Here is an 18828-nt window from a genome sequence, read left to right as displayed (position 1 = left end):
ATGAAGTTAAACTATGTAGTAATAAAATGGTGTGGTTTACTTTTCTTATGTTCACATTATCCCTCATCTTGCTGCATTCAAGTCTTCTTCAATTAAAGATTTCTTAATGCAAGTCGCATAGCATAGCTTTATTTATTGGTGGTGTGCTTATGGACATGATGATATCAGATATTTGAAAGTTAGCTGCTGAAAATTGAAAAGGTATCAAACATATCAGACAAGCGAAAAGGAACATGTACAATATGACCATCAACAGGTTCATGTGAATTTCTGAGCTTCAGAATAAAGTTACCCAGTCAGCCTACTTCCATCTTCGCAATATCAACCGCCTCCGTCCGTCCCTCACTTCCAACAGCGCTGCCATCCTGGTCCACACTCTAGTTACATCCCGCCTAGACTATTGCAACTCCCTCCTCTTCGGTCTCCCCCACAAGTCCCTCCGTAAGCTCCAACTGGTCCAGAACTCAGCTGCTCGTATTGTCTCCAGAACTCCATCCATCAATCATATCACTCCTGTTCTTCAACAACTTCACTGGCTTCCTGTCAAATTTCGCATAGACTTCAAAATCCTGCTTCACACTTTCAAGGCCATCCACAACCTCGCCCCCCCATACCTCTCTGACCTCCTCCACATCAACACTCCCTCCCGGGCACTCAGATCAGCCTCCTCCATCAGCCTCGCTGTTCCCTCTGCCCGTCTGTCCACCATGGGGTCCAGAGCCTTCAGCCGCTCTGCCCCCCGCCTCTGGAACTCCCTTCCCCCCGACATCAGGAACATCACCTCTCTATCCATTTTCAAATCCCGTCTAAAAACCCACCTTTTCAAACTTTCATACTCACTTTAATTTGTCATCCATCCTGCAGTTTTCTGATTGTATTTGTTTTTTTTTTGTTTTTTGTTTTTATTGCACTTACATGTGTCCCTTTTGGCTCTTTTAATTGTTTTTTATCTGTATTGTAAGGCGACCTTGAGTGCCCTGAAAGGCGCCTTAAAAATAAAATGTATTATTATTATTATTAAATATTTCCTACAGTTTCCTACCTATTGGATAATTTTGACCCCCTGAAAAAGGGCTGATAATTCATTAGTTTAGTTTAGTGTAGTTTATTTGTTTAAAAAGGGACAGTGTACATTCATGAACATTTCAAATTAAAATGTAAATGCACCGGAATTAGCTAAAAGAGCTAGTTTTCATCCACTGTCTCCTTGGCAGGTCAGGACAGAAAGAAAGAAAATAAATAAATAAATGAACAACAGACTGACAAATCAGCACAGTTAGAACAAGAAGTTGTTTAAAACAGACAGACATAAAAGTCGTTAGACAAACAGAGAAATTACAGTGTGGGTTATATAGTAGTCTAGTTATGATTACAGTTTTGGTTATTTTTAATCCATCTCTTAAGTTTGTCTTTGAAGGATAGATAGCTGGTGCACTCTCTTACATCAGTAGGGAGAGTATTCCAGAAGAGGCTCGTACTGAGAAGACTGTCTTTCCTAACGTACTGCGCCTATACTGTATAACACAGTCTTCCCTGGTGACTGCCCTGGTTGCTCTGCCACTGCTGCCCTTCAGCTCTATGAACTCACTCAAAGGAGGAGGTGCTAGCCCATTTCTGGTCCAGTGTTTTTAAGGTCTGCTTGTAGATGGTCTCTATTGGTTTCAGAGTTGTTGTACTTGCTTGAGACCAGCTTGTGTAACAGTATGAGATGTGAGAAAAGATCATAGCATGCATAAAAAGTTTGGCAGCCTCTGTAGTCAAGAACGGCCTCACATGTCTAAAGTTAGCCAAGTTAAATTTAATGGTATTAGCCACCTTTTTGACTTGTTTTTTAAAAGTTAAATTGCAATCCAAAATGATGCCAAGATTTTTAAAATCAGTTACAGCCATGAGGTTTTGGCCTTTAATAAAAACATCAGGGTGCTGTGTATTTGATGAAATTCACAATGTTTTTATTTGTTTGTTTTTTGCAATAAGCAGTCAGTTTGAACATTTTGGTTTTTTTAATACATAACTGATAGAAAACCTCACATTTACATAGATTAAACATTTCTCCCTTGAGGAACTACAGCACATCCTGTCTAAATATCTGATCATACTATTCAGAGTATTTGTTATCAATGGGAGTGTTACGCAGCAACAAAATGGAGGATCACCAAAATATTTTTTCTTGAAAGCACTTTGTGGTTGATTCATCCCTCAACAGGCAGAGTGAGTTGCTGAAGAGGTGCAGCGATGTGAAGAGCTCCTTCTGAAACCACCTTTGTTGAATTCAGCACCTTCATTAATCTTCCATAGGCTGCCATAAAGGAGCCTGTGTAAAGAGTGATGAGGTTGTCTGAATCCAGTGCATGCCAATGGGCCAAATGGTCAGTGAGAGTAAGAGGAAACTCAGGTTGGCACGCCGATTCCATGCCAGTTACTGCCAATACAAGCTATCAGGCCACATAGACAAGCCCCTTGACAAACTGCTCCATACTGCTAGTGAGTATCTCTGGACTGCCAAGTCTTACGGCAAACTGAGGATAGCTTAATGGAAACCATGGGTTTAAACTGCACTTCTATGTTTTTCTTTCTCCATTTATACATTTTATGTGGGCATGATGTATGAAATCTCATAAAAGTTAGTCAGCAACACACCTTTTAGAATCGTCCAAAGTTCACATACATAAAAAGTAAAATATTTCTCTTGTGTTTTACAACCATGTTATTAATAATTTTACATCTGTAACATTTTTCTCTTGATATATGTTAAGTACTTAAGAAGTGGAAGGTTTATTTCTCATCTATACAAAGGCAAAGACAGTATTAACAATGTTGATATGAGTAGTAATTGTCTCATTTCCGTTAATGATAATAAAATTAAAACCTCTGCAATGAAGTGGACAGTATATTATTTGTATAATATGCACTGTATCCTCACACAAAGAGTTTACTAAAGCAAGGTGTGCAGTATGGCTTCCCTTCCTGCTCCTTAAAGATACCCTGGCTGAGCTGACGCAGACAGAAGGCACAAATAAAGTGCTCGGGGTGAAACTTGCGATCAAGAGCAGAGATGCAGCGGCCTACGATGGGCTCATTGCAGCTTCCACACAGAGTGCCCTGCCGAGAGTGGAAGTCCTTTGAGCAGAGGGGTCGACCATTCATCTCCATGAAACAGCCGTCAGGGAAGGGCTGCCGACAGTCCTGGATATAAGAACAGAAGAGAGAGATGAGGAAAAAAGTGGTAACATGGAGAAAGGAGGATAATGGAGTAAAATCTGCTTTTAAAGGCTCATTCCAGTGATTTTGCTAGTTATAATAACCCTAACCCTAAACCTAACCCTTAACTTTACATCATGTATACTGCTGATCATTTTCCAAACATTCATTCATTCCATGATTTTTACTTGGAATCTGACTCTCAAATATCTGATATCAGAATTTCCTTTGCTGAATAATAAGGAAGCCTTTTAATAGAATTTCATACAACTTAGTTTACAACTGAAACACCATGCGATGATAATCTAACTTTCAAATTTCAAATCTCTGTAAATTGATATTTTGCTGAAAAGGAACAAAGCCAAAGCCTTTCCGGCAGATAGGAAATTAATTATATAATTATATTAATCCTTTTGATAGATTGTTTTTCAGAATGGTAAACTGTAATGTAAAGTAATGCTACATAATCTTTACTAACATACAACATGCAAAATCACTGGCACAGTCCTATAATATGTTATGAGCTTAGACATGGGATGGAAGAGAAAGCTCAATGCGACAGCTGTTTCTGTCAACAATCAATTGATAACTGATGGAACATGATCTGAATTGGTCCGATACCGTCAATGTTTCAAACTAAATATTACAGGCATAATGCTACACATGGCCCTCTAGTTGATTAGTGACCCTTGTTTTGGCAGACAATTTGACTTGTCATAGTAGTAAAACAACAGGTGTAACTCTTAACATTAGCAATGGTTTTGTTCCGTTTACATGCGCCAATAAGCCATTTCAGTGAGCCAGCAATCACAACACCAGGACCCTGGCACAACACCTGAATGGATGTCAGCCATTAATAATGACATTAGTAAGACCTGTCTGACAAAACAAAATGTCCAATGTGAAAGGTCTATTTTGTTCACTGTTTCTTAAAAAGTAATGAAGCTAAAACTATACTGTGCACATGCTCTCATTCAAATTCCATTAAAAACAAAGTAGAGTCAAGAATTTCTCAAATCAGCTGACTTTTTTACGAGAATAAAACTTAAGTCTGCAAAAAGCTCCTCAACTGTGCCTCCATCTGGGGTGTGTAGGGGGGTAATGACTCTTCTACAACTGCATGGTTGTGCTTGTCATCATATTTCCCAACATTTCATGGTATGGAAATCTCTCCACTGTTGACAGGAATGGACTGCAGCACAGGGTGATAGACCAGAAAGATCAAAGGTGCTAAATTGTATGAACTGCCTCATTTATTTTTAGCAGTAGGTTGATTAAAAAGGCCTGAGTGTCCACTTCATCCTCTTTATGGAGTGTTGGACCTCCTGCCTCTGCAGTTAGATTCAGGCGATCACGGTCCAGGGAAAAGTCTGGCCTGGTTGATGACAAATGCTCTTTATAAAACAATGCTTAGGTTTTGTCGCTTGTTGCAATGGCTTCTAAAAGTAATGACTGGGTTTCGTAGTCATAGTTGGATGTATTCCATGTTTTATGTGATGTTGTTTATTAAATGTATTTATCTAATTTTGAGTGGTAGGTGTTAAAAGCAAAGTTTAAGAACATTGTATTGTCTGTCAAGAAACATTTTCTTTAGAGACCATAAAATATAAAAGTTGAAGTTGCTACCTTATCTCAGAACATCTGTACTGAGAATTTTTCATGTCCAACAATTGGTCACAGCCGAGTAAAGCTAAAGTTGAAGCTGCACATTGAACCGTTTTTGAGCAGATGCTGCTTACAGAAGTAGGGTTGAAGAGATATAAAAGATACCCACACTGAGGAATATGGTTTCCTTGATTTATTTGCATCATTTCAACCGCAGCGTATTCATCTGGCATAAGGTTTTCATCAACCTTGTGGTCACAATGTTGCAAATAAAGCAAATGTGTGGGTATCTTTCTCATTTATTCCCAGGCTTGTGTGCAAGCCAGGGCTGTGTGTGTGGTCTGAGGTAAGGGGCTCACTGCGCAGACGAAGCACTCCGAATGCCAGGTGCCATTGGCAGCCGTCAGGTAGTTCTCTGTCACTGACTTCCCACAGCCTGAGCACTTAGGAGCAAAGAGGTGGTAAAAGTCCTTGCAACAATATGGCTTCCCGTCCTTCTCTAGGAAACCTGGGACAGGTAGAAGATACATTCCAAGTGAAAATACATAAAAAGTAATAAATTGCTGAAGTCGTGGTCCCCGTGGAGAGAAATGACTGCACAAGCTTCGTCTTACCATCAGGTCCAAAAAGTTCTCCGCAGCATGTACAGAAGAAGTGCTCTGGATGCCAGGTCTGGTCCAAGGCTGTTAGGATGTTCTGGTAGCCAGAAATAGAAAAAAAAACTGACATCATGTTTTCTACTTCCTTTGGGGATTAGTAAAGTTTTTCTCCTCTCACATGTTCAGATGTCAGGAAGCACAAAAATGTGGATTGCGAACCGCATAAAATGAATCGTTACAGTAGAAGTTGCATTAGTTTCTGATTAATGACTTTGGTCTGCAGCATAAGTCTGCAAAATCCCAGTATGGTTTTGTATTTTATCTATTACTATGACATGTGGAATACATCTAGAAAAAGTAAGTGTCCTCATCCAAATCTTCAAAAGATTATTGTGTAAATAAATTAATGTAATATATGACAGGACAAATCAGAAAAGGGATAGCTAAATTCTTAATTGTATGGCATTTAGATGTAGCTACTCTTTATAAGTATACTTTAAAAAAAGAAAAAAGAAAACAAGTACATACTTAGTATCTTACAGGTATGTGAAATACATCTTGCTCTTTTTTAAAAATCTTTTTGCCTTACTTAGAAAAAAATGTTTGTAAAACCACATTTTTTCAATCTTATTTTTGTTTTACTATAATCATGATATGACAAGTATATCGCAAATGAAACGACCCCTTCTCACCTGCATAATGGGCCCTTTGCAATAGGCACAACGTGGACAGAAGAGCTTTTCGTAGTCTTTGTCACAGTACGGCTGCCCTTCCCTCTCATAGAAGCTTGAGGTACCCAGCTCTGTCTTACACACCACACACACAAAGTGTTCAGGGTGCCACACCTCACCCAATGCTGTGATCATCTGGAGAATAGGAAACAAAATATTAGTTCAAGGAAGAGCAAGATGTTTTTTAATTGTTCTCTTTGTCCTTTGCATTTCTCCAGATTTTCTATCTGCAACACACTGATTTCACGTCTTGTTGTGTTTTATGTGACGTGCTGTACCTTTCCTACGATGCATTTGTTGCAGGCAACACAATGGCCCTTGGCAGTCGTGCGGACGCCAATTTTTTCCAAGTCAGAGCTCAGCCCTCCTAACAGGTCATCTATAGCATCTGTTTTTTTGCTCTGCATTGAGGCCTTTGCATCTGAACTCGCTGAGCTGCTGCTCCCCTTGTTCTCTTGCCCACCTTCTGTTTTCTTTTTTACAGACTGCTTTTGCGCTAGTGGCGGTGGGGTTGATGAAGACCCTGGATCCATGCACTATGATACAAATCATAAGCACAGATATATTTAAAGGTCAGTGGGCTTATGCAGTTTTGACTTTAGAACAATGCTGCCCTCTGTTGTTAAAGTTGGTTAATTTCAGTGTTTTTGCTGCATGTCCACTGTTTTAACATCATCACATACATAAAAAAATACAAGAATAGTGCTTAATTGAGATTATTGAGCTTCAATGGCCGCAAATGATTAATATTGACAGTTTTCAATCATTTAGGAACACGCACATGCAGACGGTGTACTGACCCCTTGTGCCAGACCCATCAGATCTTGCAATATGAGGTCCAGCTCCTGAGTGGGTGAGTCAGAGTTCAGGGGAGCTGCCACAGGAGCTGGCAGATCACTAAAACCCAGAGAGAGGCAAACAAAAAAATTAAAAGCATTTTATCCAAAGTTCAAAAGCAAATCTCAGAGAACACTAACTGACTATTAGACTACTGTATTTAGACATCATCTGCAGTGTTTTTTTTTTACAGTTATGTGATGTGAAACTATAAGGTTTCTATAAGAGGACCCAGAAATTCAAATAAGAGTAATAACAGTATATAATAACATGTAAGATCATTAGCTACATCAATGTTTTGAAAGAGAAATAACTTTGAAATACTGTGCAATGAATTTCAAGGGATTTCCTGTTTCTTCAACACATTTGACACAATAATAATGTCAATCAGAAGTCAAAAAAGAATAAGGGATTTACCTGTAGACATTTAAGCTGACAGTGTTCTTTTCCTTTTTGGTAGGCCCAGCACAAGCTGCGCCTCGCACCTGTGGACACACGACCAAAATATTCTGGAGTTTTGGTGATGGAGGTACAAAGATTAAGAGTCGATCTGATCATATGAACAAAGCGTGGACAATTTGTTGAAATGACAGTATTTCCAAAGTTCCTAAATGCAGATGTTAACTTAACTGGTTGATTGAGAAATGATTGCAGGTTCGACTACAACTGAAATAGGTGATAATCCATGTAGTTATGTTATAGTATAAACTTGTAATTTTTGTGGCTCTGTCTTTACCTCCTCAGAAGCTGTACCACCACTCCTTTTCTCATCAACACTCTTTGAAGTATCTGATGTCAAAGCCAGCTCTTCCAACAGCAAATCTGTGGCAAGATACAGGCCATAAGTCTTCTAACCAAACATATAATTATAAATACATGTGTACATTATACACACAGAAACACCCACTACAACACATTGATTCAACTTTTAGGGTGTTAACTGTTTAACCAAAGGATATGTATCATTTAGAGTGTTGTGTAATATTTCCTGTGAAGTGAGATAAAAATCGATGCACGAATAAAGGTGCAAGCAGATGAGTCTGAGGTTGCTTCATGCAAGTCAGCTTCCTCAGGAAGTATTGGTATGACACATTTGCAGAAGTGAAACTTTTTATTAATGTTGCAAGACTCTGGTGACAAATATTACCCCAAATTCGACTCTCTCCTTCACACAAGCTAAACCAATATATCTAAGAAAATGGGTAGATATTGTTATGAAAACAATTTTTATGGGGAAGTAAACGATATGGACGTTAAAAAAGAAAAGAAAATTAGTTTTTAGCTCTATTGTTTTGACAGTTGTCTTATTTTTAAGATCATAGTTAAATTAAAACAACTTGTTACACTTCTAAGAAACACAAGTTGTACATATTGATGATCAGTCTGACTTTGTTTAACCTTTATATTATTAGGATTTTTTTTCCAAGAGTCGTGGTTAAAACGGCAGCACAGTTAGCAAACTATTAAGTGCAACTGAAAATACAGAATAACAAAACTAAGACCCAATAGATATAACAAGACAGTGTAAAAAAGTTAACTAATTACATTGAATGTATTAAAACATACTCTACAATAGTTATATACTGTATATTGTTCTGTATTTGGTGTTTACTGTATATACTCACTGTCCATAACCAGTTTGTCTTATCACAGCTATTTTCTTCATGAATTGTAAATTATAGCATGTTGTAATGTTTTACGATTACAATTTTGCTTCAAAATGTCCGTCTACTGATCAGTTTGATGATAATTAAGAGTGTTAAACATGAAAGAAAGTTGTCTTACCAAGCTCATCCATGTTGGTTCCTGCTCTCAGTACACATATACTCAAGAGTGAGTATGAGTTTTTTGCTGCTGGTTAGTTACTGAGGTTACAACCCAAATATGTCTTCTAGTCAAAACCGTCACTTCCTCTGACAGACGTTTGTTTTCCTTTGTAGCTGAATCAAGAACCCTTGCCATATTTAATATGAAATGTTGCTGTTTCCTGGTAAAGCAGAACCAAGGACAGTTTCTGAACAGTGAAGGTGAGGTGTTCCCTTAGGCTACGCCTGATACATCCTTATAAGGATTTGTGTATTGCTTTCATGTCATGTGTGCATGATACATATTTTTACTTTGACAGATACACTCAGATGTGGAGACTTCAGAAGGCATCAATTGTAAGTGACTGTCAGTCAAGGCATTTATTAACCCTTTTCAAACACAGAGGCAATTTAAAGTGCTTTATTTAAGGGGGAAAAATGCATTTATAAATGCACTGAATATAGTCAAAATCAATTTAAGTAGATTAAAATATGATAAAAGAAAATAGACACAAAAAAAATGTCAGTGCTTCAAGTCCCTTTATCATTGAGTCGCACACCACAGATACTAATATAAAAATATCAATATAGTTTTATTAACAACTTATTAATGTTACCTCCATCAATGCACACATAAGACAACAAACATTAAAACATTAAATTCAATTTAAAAATGTACAGTTGTTGTAGGCCTAGGCTGTTTAACATTTCCATTAGCAGCTAATTTGTAAACAGGTTTACAAAAGCAGGTAAATCAATACTTTAGCAACTGTTTAAAAAAACAAACAACCAAAAAAAACACAATCAGTTCTTCAAAATATGCCCCTACAGCTTGTTCACATAATGTGAATGCTTGAATTGTGGCCTACCACAAGTGAGGCATTGATTTGATCCCCAGATAGATTGATACATACATACATACATAGAGGGTTGTCTAATTTGAGTAAATAAAGTGATGCTTATGTTATGTTCTCTGTGCTTATGAAGTAAGTGGATGTCATCTAAGGCCATATGGCAGTCACCTCACATCGCTTTCATATAGTACCTGCGTTATCTCGAACCACTCCAGTCGCAACCATTAGCAATAAGAACAGGGGTATTTTCTGGTTTTGTCTCACGTTAAAACTCAAAATTAGGCCGATCAGAGTAACATCTTCTGCTAATGTGATATAAATCCAGTAAAATAATGAAACCGTTTTCCAAAATCTTTGTATATGCGCCTCAGTGGCTCGTACCCAACAATTTTGAAAACACTACAGTCCCATCGTGAGCTTTGGTTTCTTCGTTTACCGGAAGACTCCGTGTTTACAGCAGCTTTCGCTCTCCACGTTAGCATCGTTGATTAGACGAGCAGGGAACAGGAATTCACCAATAAACTAACAGTTTGACAGTTTTGTCAGTTCAGTTGGATAATTGTATGCGACACTGCGCTTAGCATGATTGTTTGGAGGCGGGAGGGCTTCAGAGAAGCATAGCAATGACGAGCTGGCTAACGTAGCGCCGAGGTTAGCCAGCTAGTAAACTAACAGCAGCGGCTAACTTCTCTGAGAGGCGGTCCATCCAGTGAAACAGGTATGGGTATGTTCACTTCACTCGGTCTGTGTTTGCTTAGGCAACTACTGACAGCGTCGTAATGTCACATATCAACGTTAGGCTCGAGTGTGTTTACGTCTGTGTGTCTCCTTGCAGGTCCAGGGGGGACCAAGCGCGGCCATGGGTGCGGAGAGCAGCGCGGTTCGGAGCTGCACCCTGGAGGAGCCGCTCCTGACGCTGCCCTCCGGACTCACCATGCACTCTGCTGTGCTCCAGGATGGAAAGCCTGCATCCGTGTTTGTGCACAAACGGGGAAATGAAGACAAAGTCAACAAAGCTGCCAAGGTAAGTGAAGGTGAAGCCTGTTCCTGATACCATGGCACTGCCTCACTAACCCTCATGGACTAAAAACACACTAAATACTGCTACAGTGGTGTAGCATAAGTCCGAAAAGCAAATAGTCCTACATATAATACTACATTGCAAACAAGCATAAACAAACACATCGTTTACTTTATGTAATTCTCAGTTGTTTGATTAGTGGACTCTATTTGCTCTGTCTCTTGCTTCATTAACTTTTTATCGTGGCTTTGACTGTCTTTGTTTTATATATTTTTTCTTCTTTTCATTTGTATTGGCATGTGGTGACTATTGTAGTTTAAATAAAGTATCTATCTATCTATCTATCTATCTATCTATCTATCTATCTATCTATCTATGTAGTTTGCAACTTCAGGAGACCCACCAATAAACCTGCTAGCATCACTTTGAAACAAATAAGTAGAAACTAATAACTATCTCATACAGTGAAAATACTCAGCAGTTAAGACTCGATACTCAACCCAAGTCCCTAAAATGTCTTGATGCATTTGCTTTCATTGTAGCTCAGCTAAGCTTGTCATGGTTTTTGCACTCAGGCTGTAGAACCTGTTCTTACACATGGATCTTCCATCAGTTGTGTGATATTATAAACTTTCATTTCCTGCAGCACCTGAAGACCTTGAGGCATCCATGTCTGTTGCGCTTCCTGTCCTGCTCAGTGCAGGATGGCGGCATCCACCTGGTGACGGAGCGTGTGCAACCCCTGGAGCTGCTGCTGGACAGCCTGTCCCCAGAGGAAATCTGTGCAGGAATCTATGACCTCTTGCAGGCACTCGTCTTTCTGCATGAGAGGGTGAGCAATAATAAGCATGAAGCTACTGATGCAAGTCACTCTTTGTCCTTTTGCCTGTGTTAAAACAGGCATGCATGTGCAAGTTTCTGACCTGTCTTCCTTAATCACCAGGGCAAATCAAGCCACAACAACGTGTGCATTTCATCTGTATTTGTCAGTGAAGATGGCCATTGGAAACTGGGAGGGATGGATGCTGTCTGCAAGTTCTCTGAAGCAACTCCAGAGGTAGAATAATATACATATAAATAAATAATAATAAATAAACATATTCTCAAGAGGGAGTCTGTATTTGTATATTTTTTGTTTTGTTCCCTCCAAAAACTAAAAGTACCTTTGTCAGATATTTGCAGACTCACTTTACTGTGTATCAGTTACATGTTTTGATTTTCTTTATCTCCTCAGTTTCTCACAAGCATACAGAATTTGAGAGAGGCCAGTTGTGTTCCTCCAGAAGAGCAGGTAAGCAGATTAAAGGTCATGATGGAACATTTTTTATAAGCTCCGATTTTGTTCACAAGTTCTCATGAAACATGTTGTTGGCAGGTTGAGGGCTTTAAAATGCTTCCAGATAATCATGCTCACTCTCGGGACTGTTTCTCTTTTGGAATGATGGTAGAGACCCTTATTCCGCTTCTTAATGGCTACGGTAAGTAATAGAGTGATGACTTTAATATTTACAGCAGTGTCTAAATTATTAAAGCTTGTATATGCCTTTTTATACAGTTGTTCATCCATCTCTTTTTTCCTGTTAGTGTCACAGGAACTGTCTGACAGTCTGAAGAAGACCCTGCAGGCAGGTCTGCTGAACTCCGACCCTTTGTTGCGCCCTCCACTGAGCTCACTGCTGACTCATGATTTTTTCAGGTTTGTGTGGTCATGTTTGCTTTATTTGTGATCAATATATACTTACTCAGAATGATTCACAGCCTGTATTTTCCTGTGAATAGGAATGACTTTCTGGAGGTGATGAATTTCCTGAAGAGCCTTACCCTGAAGACAGAAGAAGAAAAAAATGAATTCTTCAAGTGAGAAGCAATTTGGTGTTTTGTTATTAGAGTAATTTACAAAGTAGCATACATTTTTTTTCCAAGGCAGTCCTCTTGCAGAGCTTTAGATTGAGATCTATTCCTTCAGCATTGCATTTTTGTATAATTGTATTGATTCGATAGATAAGGTCAATTAGGAAATTAAAATTGTGTTTCTGATACATTCCCCCGCACATAAATGTTGAATTGTAACTACCTTATTTTGTGAAGAATATCCGTAACATGCTGGTTGTATGTTTGTATGTTTGTGTAGGTTTCTTCTAGACAGAGTCCAGAACCTCCCTGGAGAGCTGATAGCTGCACGCCTTGTCCCCAAACTTCTCAACTCTCTGGTTTTTGCAGAGCCCATGGCAGTCAAAAGCTTCTTGCCTCATCTTCTTAGGCCAAAGAAGGGTAAGACAGCATTTTAATGAACTCATTCCCCTGCTGTTAATAATAACGAATACATTTTGGCAATCCCCTCTCAAAGAGAAAGAAGCCGACTGTAACTGTCAAGCTTAATGGTAATGTGATACTGTAAGCAGTTCTTGAGGTCAACTACTGTTCTTCATTTTGTTTGTGTGCATAGATTCCAGCGGTAGTGGGAGCAGTGAAGAATGCCTGCTGTCAGTGTCCCTTTACCGTAAACACGTGATTCCTCAACTTCTCAAGCTCTTCAAAGTCAACGAGGAACACGTTCGGATCGTGTTACTGGCTCACATCCACATCTACGCTGAGTTCTTCTACCACGATGAACTCAAAAACCATATCCTACCTCAGGTGGAGTATTGACATCAAAGTACAGTTATTAACTAAGCTAAGTTTAATAGGAATAGTTCAAGATTTTGGAAAATACCATTTTTACTCCTTTGCTTTTTACTATTTTGCTTACAGATAAATAGAGCCGGGATATTAGCTTAGTTAAGTATAGAGTGGAAGCAGTGAGCTCTAGGGCTGTCACTTAAAAAAAGAAAAAGAAAAAGTTCAAACATATTTGAAATGACTCATAATTTGTTCGGATGAATTCAAATGCACCCCTCCCTCATGCAAACCAGTCTGTGTGTGCCAAATAATATGCAGTCAAATGAGGAAGTACATTTGCTACACATGCTGCTCCACTTGTCTGTGGTGCCTCAGCCAGCTCAGTGGGGTGGTAAGCTAGCAGGTGAGCCCGCAGATTTATTGTCGTTGAAAGCTGCCTTTTACAAAGTCGACAAAAATCTTTCTCTGTGTCACTTTGCCATCCAGGGTGTAGAAATATAAAATACTTTAACATGCGCCTTCTAAGATGTTTTGGTGTCATGATTGTGAGCACAGGATGGCTCTGCCCCCTGTTGTCCTCCATTTAATAAAACAACACTCCATTAACATTAGCTTAGTTTACTGATAGTTATGGGTGTGACGCTATTAAAACATGACAATATTTCTCGTCAAGGTTAATGCTGTCTCGCAAAGCAGTATTCAGGTTACGGTACAGAGCACACACGCCAAAAAAAAAAGACAATCAGTTCTTTGTCGCTAATTTGCACATCATGTCTTTTTATAATGTCACCGTGTGGATCAATTGACCTTGTTGCGAGGGCGCTCTCGTTCTTCTTTGTGAACTCGCAGCTTCTACCTGCTGAGAAGATCTCACAGTCAGATGTAGGAGATGGGGAGAGGAGCAGGGGTAGATTGACCTCAGGTCTCTACACTGAAAGTCTGAGGTAGGAGGAGCAGGGAATCTAGTGCAGCTATGGAAGCCTAATGATGCAAAAAGTAAAACGAGTCACACTACCAAATTAAAACACAATTTATAAGTGTTTTTTTTATTAGCAATATATTATAATTCATGAAAATGTGATTCTTTATTTCATTTATATTTATATACTAGAATTGTTTCTATATTGTTCATATTTCATTTTTGGTATTTGTGATTGTTATTTCCATAAATACCAAAATTATATATCTATAAAATATCTATCTCTATGGAGGGGATGGAAGAGGGGAATTATTTTACAGTGCTTGCATATTGCATACTGCATATGATAATTCATACTTAGAAAGTAGAACAGAAGTGACATTCATTACAATATGATTCGTTAAAATGTTTCAAAATGCACCTGCATTGTTTTGCAATTTGTCACTTTCAGTTAAAAAAAAGACTGTTTTTCCAGTCATATATTTCGTCTTGTTCTCGTGAACCCAATACTGTGTATCCTCTCGTCTTGTTAGTTGAGTGTATTGTCACACCCCTACTGACAGGTCAATAGTGCCTACAACAAGTGAAGTTAATAGTTTTAGAGCGCCCTCTGCTGGATCTTAAGGCAAACTTCTTCCAATGGTCTTACAGAGACTGCACCTATACTTCAAACAGGTCAATACAGCTCGAATATGAACTTTTCACCCAACATTCAAATGAATTTCGAAAATAAAGCGTGATAAATGAGCTTACTCCACACATGTTGTTTTTTTTTATTTATCTGGAGATAACAGACTCTTAAATGTCATTATGCATTTTTCTCTTTGTTAAATGATATCTCCTGTAACTATCTTGTATGTGTCTGGCTGCAGGTTTTGCTGGGAATGAGAGACACCAATGATTCTCTGGTGGCTATGACACTGCAGAGTCTGGCAGTGTTGGTGCCTTTGCTGGGGGCTCAGGTGGTGGTTGGTGGAGAGAGAACCAAGGTCTTTAAACGCACCACACCCAACTTCAACAAATCTACAGAGGTCACCCCTGAAAGTAAGCAACACATACAAATGAAAACACACAGTACTCTGCTTGGGCAGTATCTATTTTTTCATACATTCACATTTCATCGGGGTGTACAGTATGTGATGGTACTTGTGTCCAAAGAAAAAAAGCTAGCCTACAATGCTGTATGTCTTATATGCACTGAGCCTACTGAGACTTAATCTGGCTGGGTTTAGATATTTACGGCTCATTGAATAATGAACAGATAGGAAATAAGCACCTTCTTCCATGGATTCTTACTGAGGGACCTGATGACACTTGACACTTTAGCCCCAATTTTCTGGAGGCAAATAGTGCACACAGCATTGTCTGTGTTGGCTTTCTCAACTTTATCATCATGACTCCCTTTATCATCATACTCCCAAACAGGGTCAGTTTTACTAGTCCTGTAACATTATCCCCAAAACTCAGTCTCCATCTTTCTCAGCTCAGCTACCTGTTCCACCAGTAGAGACTGACCTCTGGTGGCACGTGCTGTGCACTTCAATACGTCACCTCAATACGGCATCTCCGTATCAGATTAATAGAAAGAAGAGCATTCGTTGGGTTTTTTTGTGTGTGTGTGTTTGGGGGGGGGGATTTTTAAATACCCTGGTATACTATAATAACTTGATACTGTCCAAGCCTACACTGTACATTATATTACAAAATTTACTTGACTCATTTGGTAGAACAACTTTATACATGTGTTTATATGAATTTTTAGAGAATTGATTTTTGACTGAACTGATTTTACTCATTATGGCTCCAGAGGTGAATTGTGCTACAGTTACAAGGTCCTAATGGAAAATGCTTGGTCCCTTTTTGGTTTGAGTCCACACTTTGGGACAGATTGGAGATCTCTGCCCAGTGTTAACTCAGGGTAATAGTAATTTAAAAATCTGCAAAAGTCAAACACTGAATTCAGTGTTAAGATAATTAGGTAAATCAGTACAGGAATATTTAAATAAAGAGAAAGAACTCTTGCAGCAGTATTGTCAGTAAGCTGCAGGGACGAGAGGTATTTCTAAACCAAGTGGTGGAGGATTGAGATCATCATGTTATCACCATATTTATGTTTGTCAAATAACATCTGAGTGATGGCCTCAAAGTGTAAAAATCAGGTTTTCTGAGTGGAGTGTAACCAGTTCATACTAACTACAAACTCATGATTTAGAAAACTGAATTCCAGTCTTATTCCTCAATAAGTACTGAACCATCAAGCTGCAAGACTTGATAAGAAAACTTTATCAGAGTGAAGTAGGGTGCTGCTGAAAGATCTGCATGCTCAATAAACTATTAACTGTGAAAGTTTTAAACAATTTTTTAAATTTCCCTTATTCAGCTTCACCTGTCCATATTGTTGGAAGCTCCCACCCTCAACTTGCCCAGCCTTCAAAAGTCTTGAATTTGTTCCCCAGACCATCAGGGACTGAAGGCCTGGTCCTGGGTAACATGGGTAGCTTAGTGACTAGCAAGGAGACTACAAGAAATTACCCTCTAACACCAAAATCCGGTGAGACACCCCCTTTCTTACTATTCACTTTACTTCATAGTTTGGTTTGACGGTTTCATTCGTTAAGTTCAGCCTGTTTTTCCTGACGTGTGTTTCAGATGTCAGCAAACAGATGTCGCTACCTTTGAACGGCTTTGGTCAGGGCAGTGAGTTGGAGCCACTTTCTTACAGCCCAGGGCAGGTAGACAGACTCAAAGGTCCAGTGGAAGACTGGCCGAACTGGAGTGACCCTGAGGAGGGTGAGAACCGGGATGGACAGCCAGTCCAAATCCACATTAAGGCTTCAGAGAGAGTGGATCCAGTCAGCAGCAGACTACCACTCTCACACCAGAACATGGAAGAGGAGCCATGGGATGACTTTGAGGACACTGAACCTACCTCAGATCTTTCCCCAACAGCTCCTTTATCAGACCCAGTTATACTCACTCCACCCAGAGGGGATGCCACTACTTCTGTGAAACATGAACCTCTGAGACTGGGATCCTCCAAACCCCTCAAACTGAGCTCATCGCTGCGACAATCCACACAGAGCAAGACCACTTCCACATGGGACAACATTTGGGCTCAAGAGGAGATGGACTCAGAGAAAACACAAAACCCATCAAAGCCTAAATCCACAGCGTCACAGAAAAATGTCGGGATAGGAGGTTTAGGAGAGGAGTTCACCATAAGAGTGAAGAAAAAGCTAGAGCAAGACCCAGAGCTGGATTTGTTTGCAGACATGGTGCCAGATATAAAGCTGTCCTCTCCAAGTCTGCTGCCACTGGAAGAAAGCCGTGTGAGTGATGCTGGACTGTCATCAGCCTCATCAGAAAACACTAAATCACAGCAGGTGGACTCATCCATAGATACTGTAACTCTCACAGCCAAGTTTGCAGCTACCAGTCTGACTGAGGTGAGTGTGTGTGGGTGTTTAGTTACATTTAATTCTCTTTTCTCAGGATTTTGAAAGCAGGGTGCAAAATTAACTTTTGTGTCCATTGCTCAAAGAAAGTGAATGTTCAAACTTTACTAGCTATATATATATTAGCGTTGTGTTTTTGGTTGGTGATTGAAACAAATCCACCAGCTGCTTGCATATTTTACTAGCATTTGGCTTGCTTGTTACTGGTGTTAACTTTGTGCCCTGAAAGGATTTCAAACGGATTTCGAAATCTAGAAAATAACACAATACATTTAATTAACATTCTTGGGGGGAGGGGAAATCTAAGAAAAATGCCTAAGTTTTAAGTATAAAAGGTTAAGGTGTGTGGCTTAAATGGGGCACCTAGTTTAAATTTCAAATCTCATTTCTTTTTCTAATTGATTGAACAGACAGCTTCATTTACACAAACATTTTAGTTTGGTCTTTGTTTTACATTTTAATGTTTGTTTTTTCTCTCAAAGACTGAAACAGATGGCTGGGGTGATGAAGATGACCTTAACTGGGAGGATGAGAATGCCTGGTGATGACGTTTTAGCCGTCTGTCTCATCTGGAGCGACAAGTTAAAGACTTGAACACTGGATCAATCGTATCCTCCAGATGCAGCATTTCACTGACAGTAAACTGGACGTTGCTGCTGTGCACAGATCCACTTCTCATTTAACAACATGATGCAGTAAGAATGACAAACAGAAACCACCAGAGTTTTTATATCTTATTATGTTGGTACCCAGACTTTTATTATCAGTTTTTATTCATCAAGATGATTTGCTTTGGAACTGGATGCTTATCAGATGGTGCTAGACTTGGACATAAATGAAGCCATTCTTAATTTTTTGCCAACTGATACCTGTCACCTCAAGATGAACAAGGATTGTAATCAGAGGTGAATGTCATCTTGTTTTTAATTGTTTCTCTAATTTCTTTTAAATGTGCCAACATCACTACTGGCATGAAAATCAAGGTACACTTTTTGGCAAGACACCAAAAAGTGTCAGGTTTGATTTACAGAAGGTTTGCACTTTGAATGAATGTGAAATAAAACTTACATAATTTATTAATAGCGTTTCGGTTGCTGGTGGAATAAAGATTTTACTGTATCCAATATGATCTCATTCTGTTTCATTAGACCTTTTTTAGTTCTGCTCTGAGGTAACTGCAGT

The 18828-nt window shown here is 39.1% G+C and overlaps 2 protein-coding genes across 4 annotated transcripts; one reads left to right on the top strand and one right to left on the bottom strand.

Annotated features, from left to right (window-relative positions):
- Window positions 1–1928: 1928 nt before the first annotated feature.
- lpxn (leupaxin) lies at window positions 1929–8817 on the bottom strand. 2 transcript variants are annotated; one of them, XM_062424685.1, is made up of 9 exons: window positions 8759–8785; window positions 7710–7795; window positions 7391–7458; window positions 6937–7033; window positions 6415–6672; window positions 6098–6271; window positions 5421–5502; window positions 5166–5314; window positions 1929–3186 (listed from the first exon to the last, which is right to left on the bottom strand). In XM_062424685.1, exons 1-9 carry the CDS (start codon window positions 8769–8771, stop codon window positions 2920–2922), a joined length of 1194 nt encoding a protein of 397 aa, XP_062280669.1. In that variant the 5' UTR covers window positions 8772–8785; the 3' UTR covers window positions 1929–2919. The 2 variants fall into 2 exon arrangements, with proteins under 2 accessions (XP_062280669.1, XP_062280670.1); XM_062424686.1 differs by lacking the exon at window positions 7710–7795 and having other exon boundaries at window positions 8759–8817.
- A 1275-nt stretch (window positions 8818–10092) lies between these two features.
- On the top strand, window positions 10093–18762 carry scyl3 (SCY1-like, kinase-like 3). 2 transcript variants are annotated; one of them, XM_062423755.1, is made up of 14 exons: window positions 10093–10350; window positions 10468–10656; window positions 11300–11485; window positions 11597–11710; window positions 11888–11944; window positions 12029–12131; window positions 12238–12349; window positions 12433–12510; window positions 12785–12924; window positions 13100–13290; window positions 15064–15235; window positions 16572–16742; window positions 16841–17637; window positions 18129–18762. In XM_062423755.1, the coding sequence occupies exons 2-14, from the start codon at window positions 10492–10494 to the stop codon at window positions 18189–18191; spliced, it is 2349 nt and encodes a 782-aa protein (XP_062279739.1). In that variant the 5' UTR covers window positions 10093–10350; window positions 10468–10491; the 3' UTR covers window positions 18192–18762. The 2 variants fall into 2 exon arrangements, with proteins under 2 accessions (XP_062279739.1, XP_062279740.1); XM_062423756.1 differs by having other exon boundaries at window positions 10093–10356.
- The last annotated feature ends 66 nt before the right edge of the window (window positions 18763–18828 follow it).

This window comes from Scomber scombrus, chromosome 8, assembly GCF_963691925.1.
Source record: "Scomber scombrus chromosome 8, fScoSco1.1, whole genome shotgun sequence".
NCBI classification, from domain to species: Eukaryota; Metazoa; Chordata; class Actinopteri; order Scombriformes; family Scombridae; genus Scomber; species Scomber scombrus.
This window is presented reverse-complemented; position numbering and strand designations above follow the sequence as displayed.

Coding starts and splice junctions, on each gene's coding strand:
- scyl3 (XM_062423755.1), top strand. CDS start 10,492: ATGGGTGCGGAGAGCAGCGCGGTTCGGAGCTGCACCCTGGAGGAGCCG. Junction 11,486..11,596: donor TCGTCTTTCTGCATGAGAGG/GTGAGCAATAAT, acceptor CTTAATCACCAG/GGCAAATCAAGCCACAACAA. Junction 12,132..12,237: donor TCCGCTTCTTAATGGCTACG/GTAAGTAATAGA, acceptor TTTTCCTGTTAG/TGTCACAGGAACTGTCTGAC.
- lpxn (XM_062424685.1), bottom strand. Junction 6,272..6,414: donor ACAAATGCATCGTAGGAAAG/GTACAGCACGTC, acceptor CCTATTCTCCAG/ATGATCACAGCATTGGGTGA. Junction 5,315..5,420: donor AGAACTTTTTGGACCTGATG/GTAAGACGAAGC, acceptor TACCTGTCCCAG/GTTTCCTAGAGAAGGACGGG.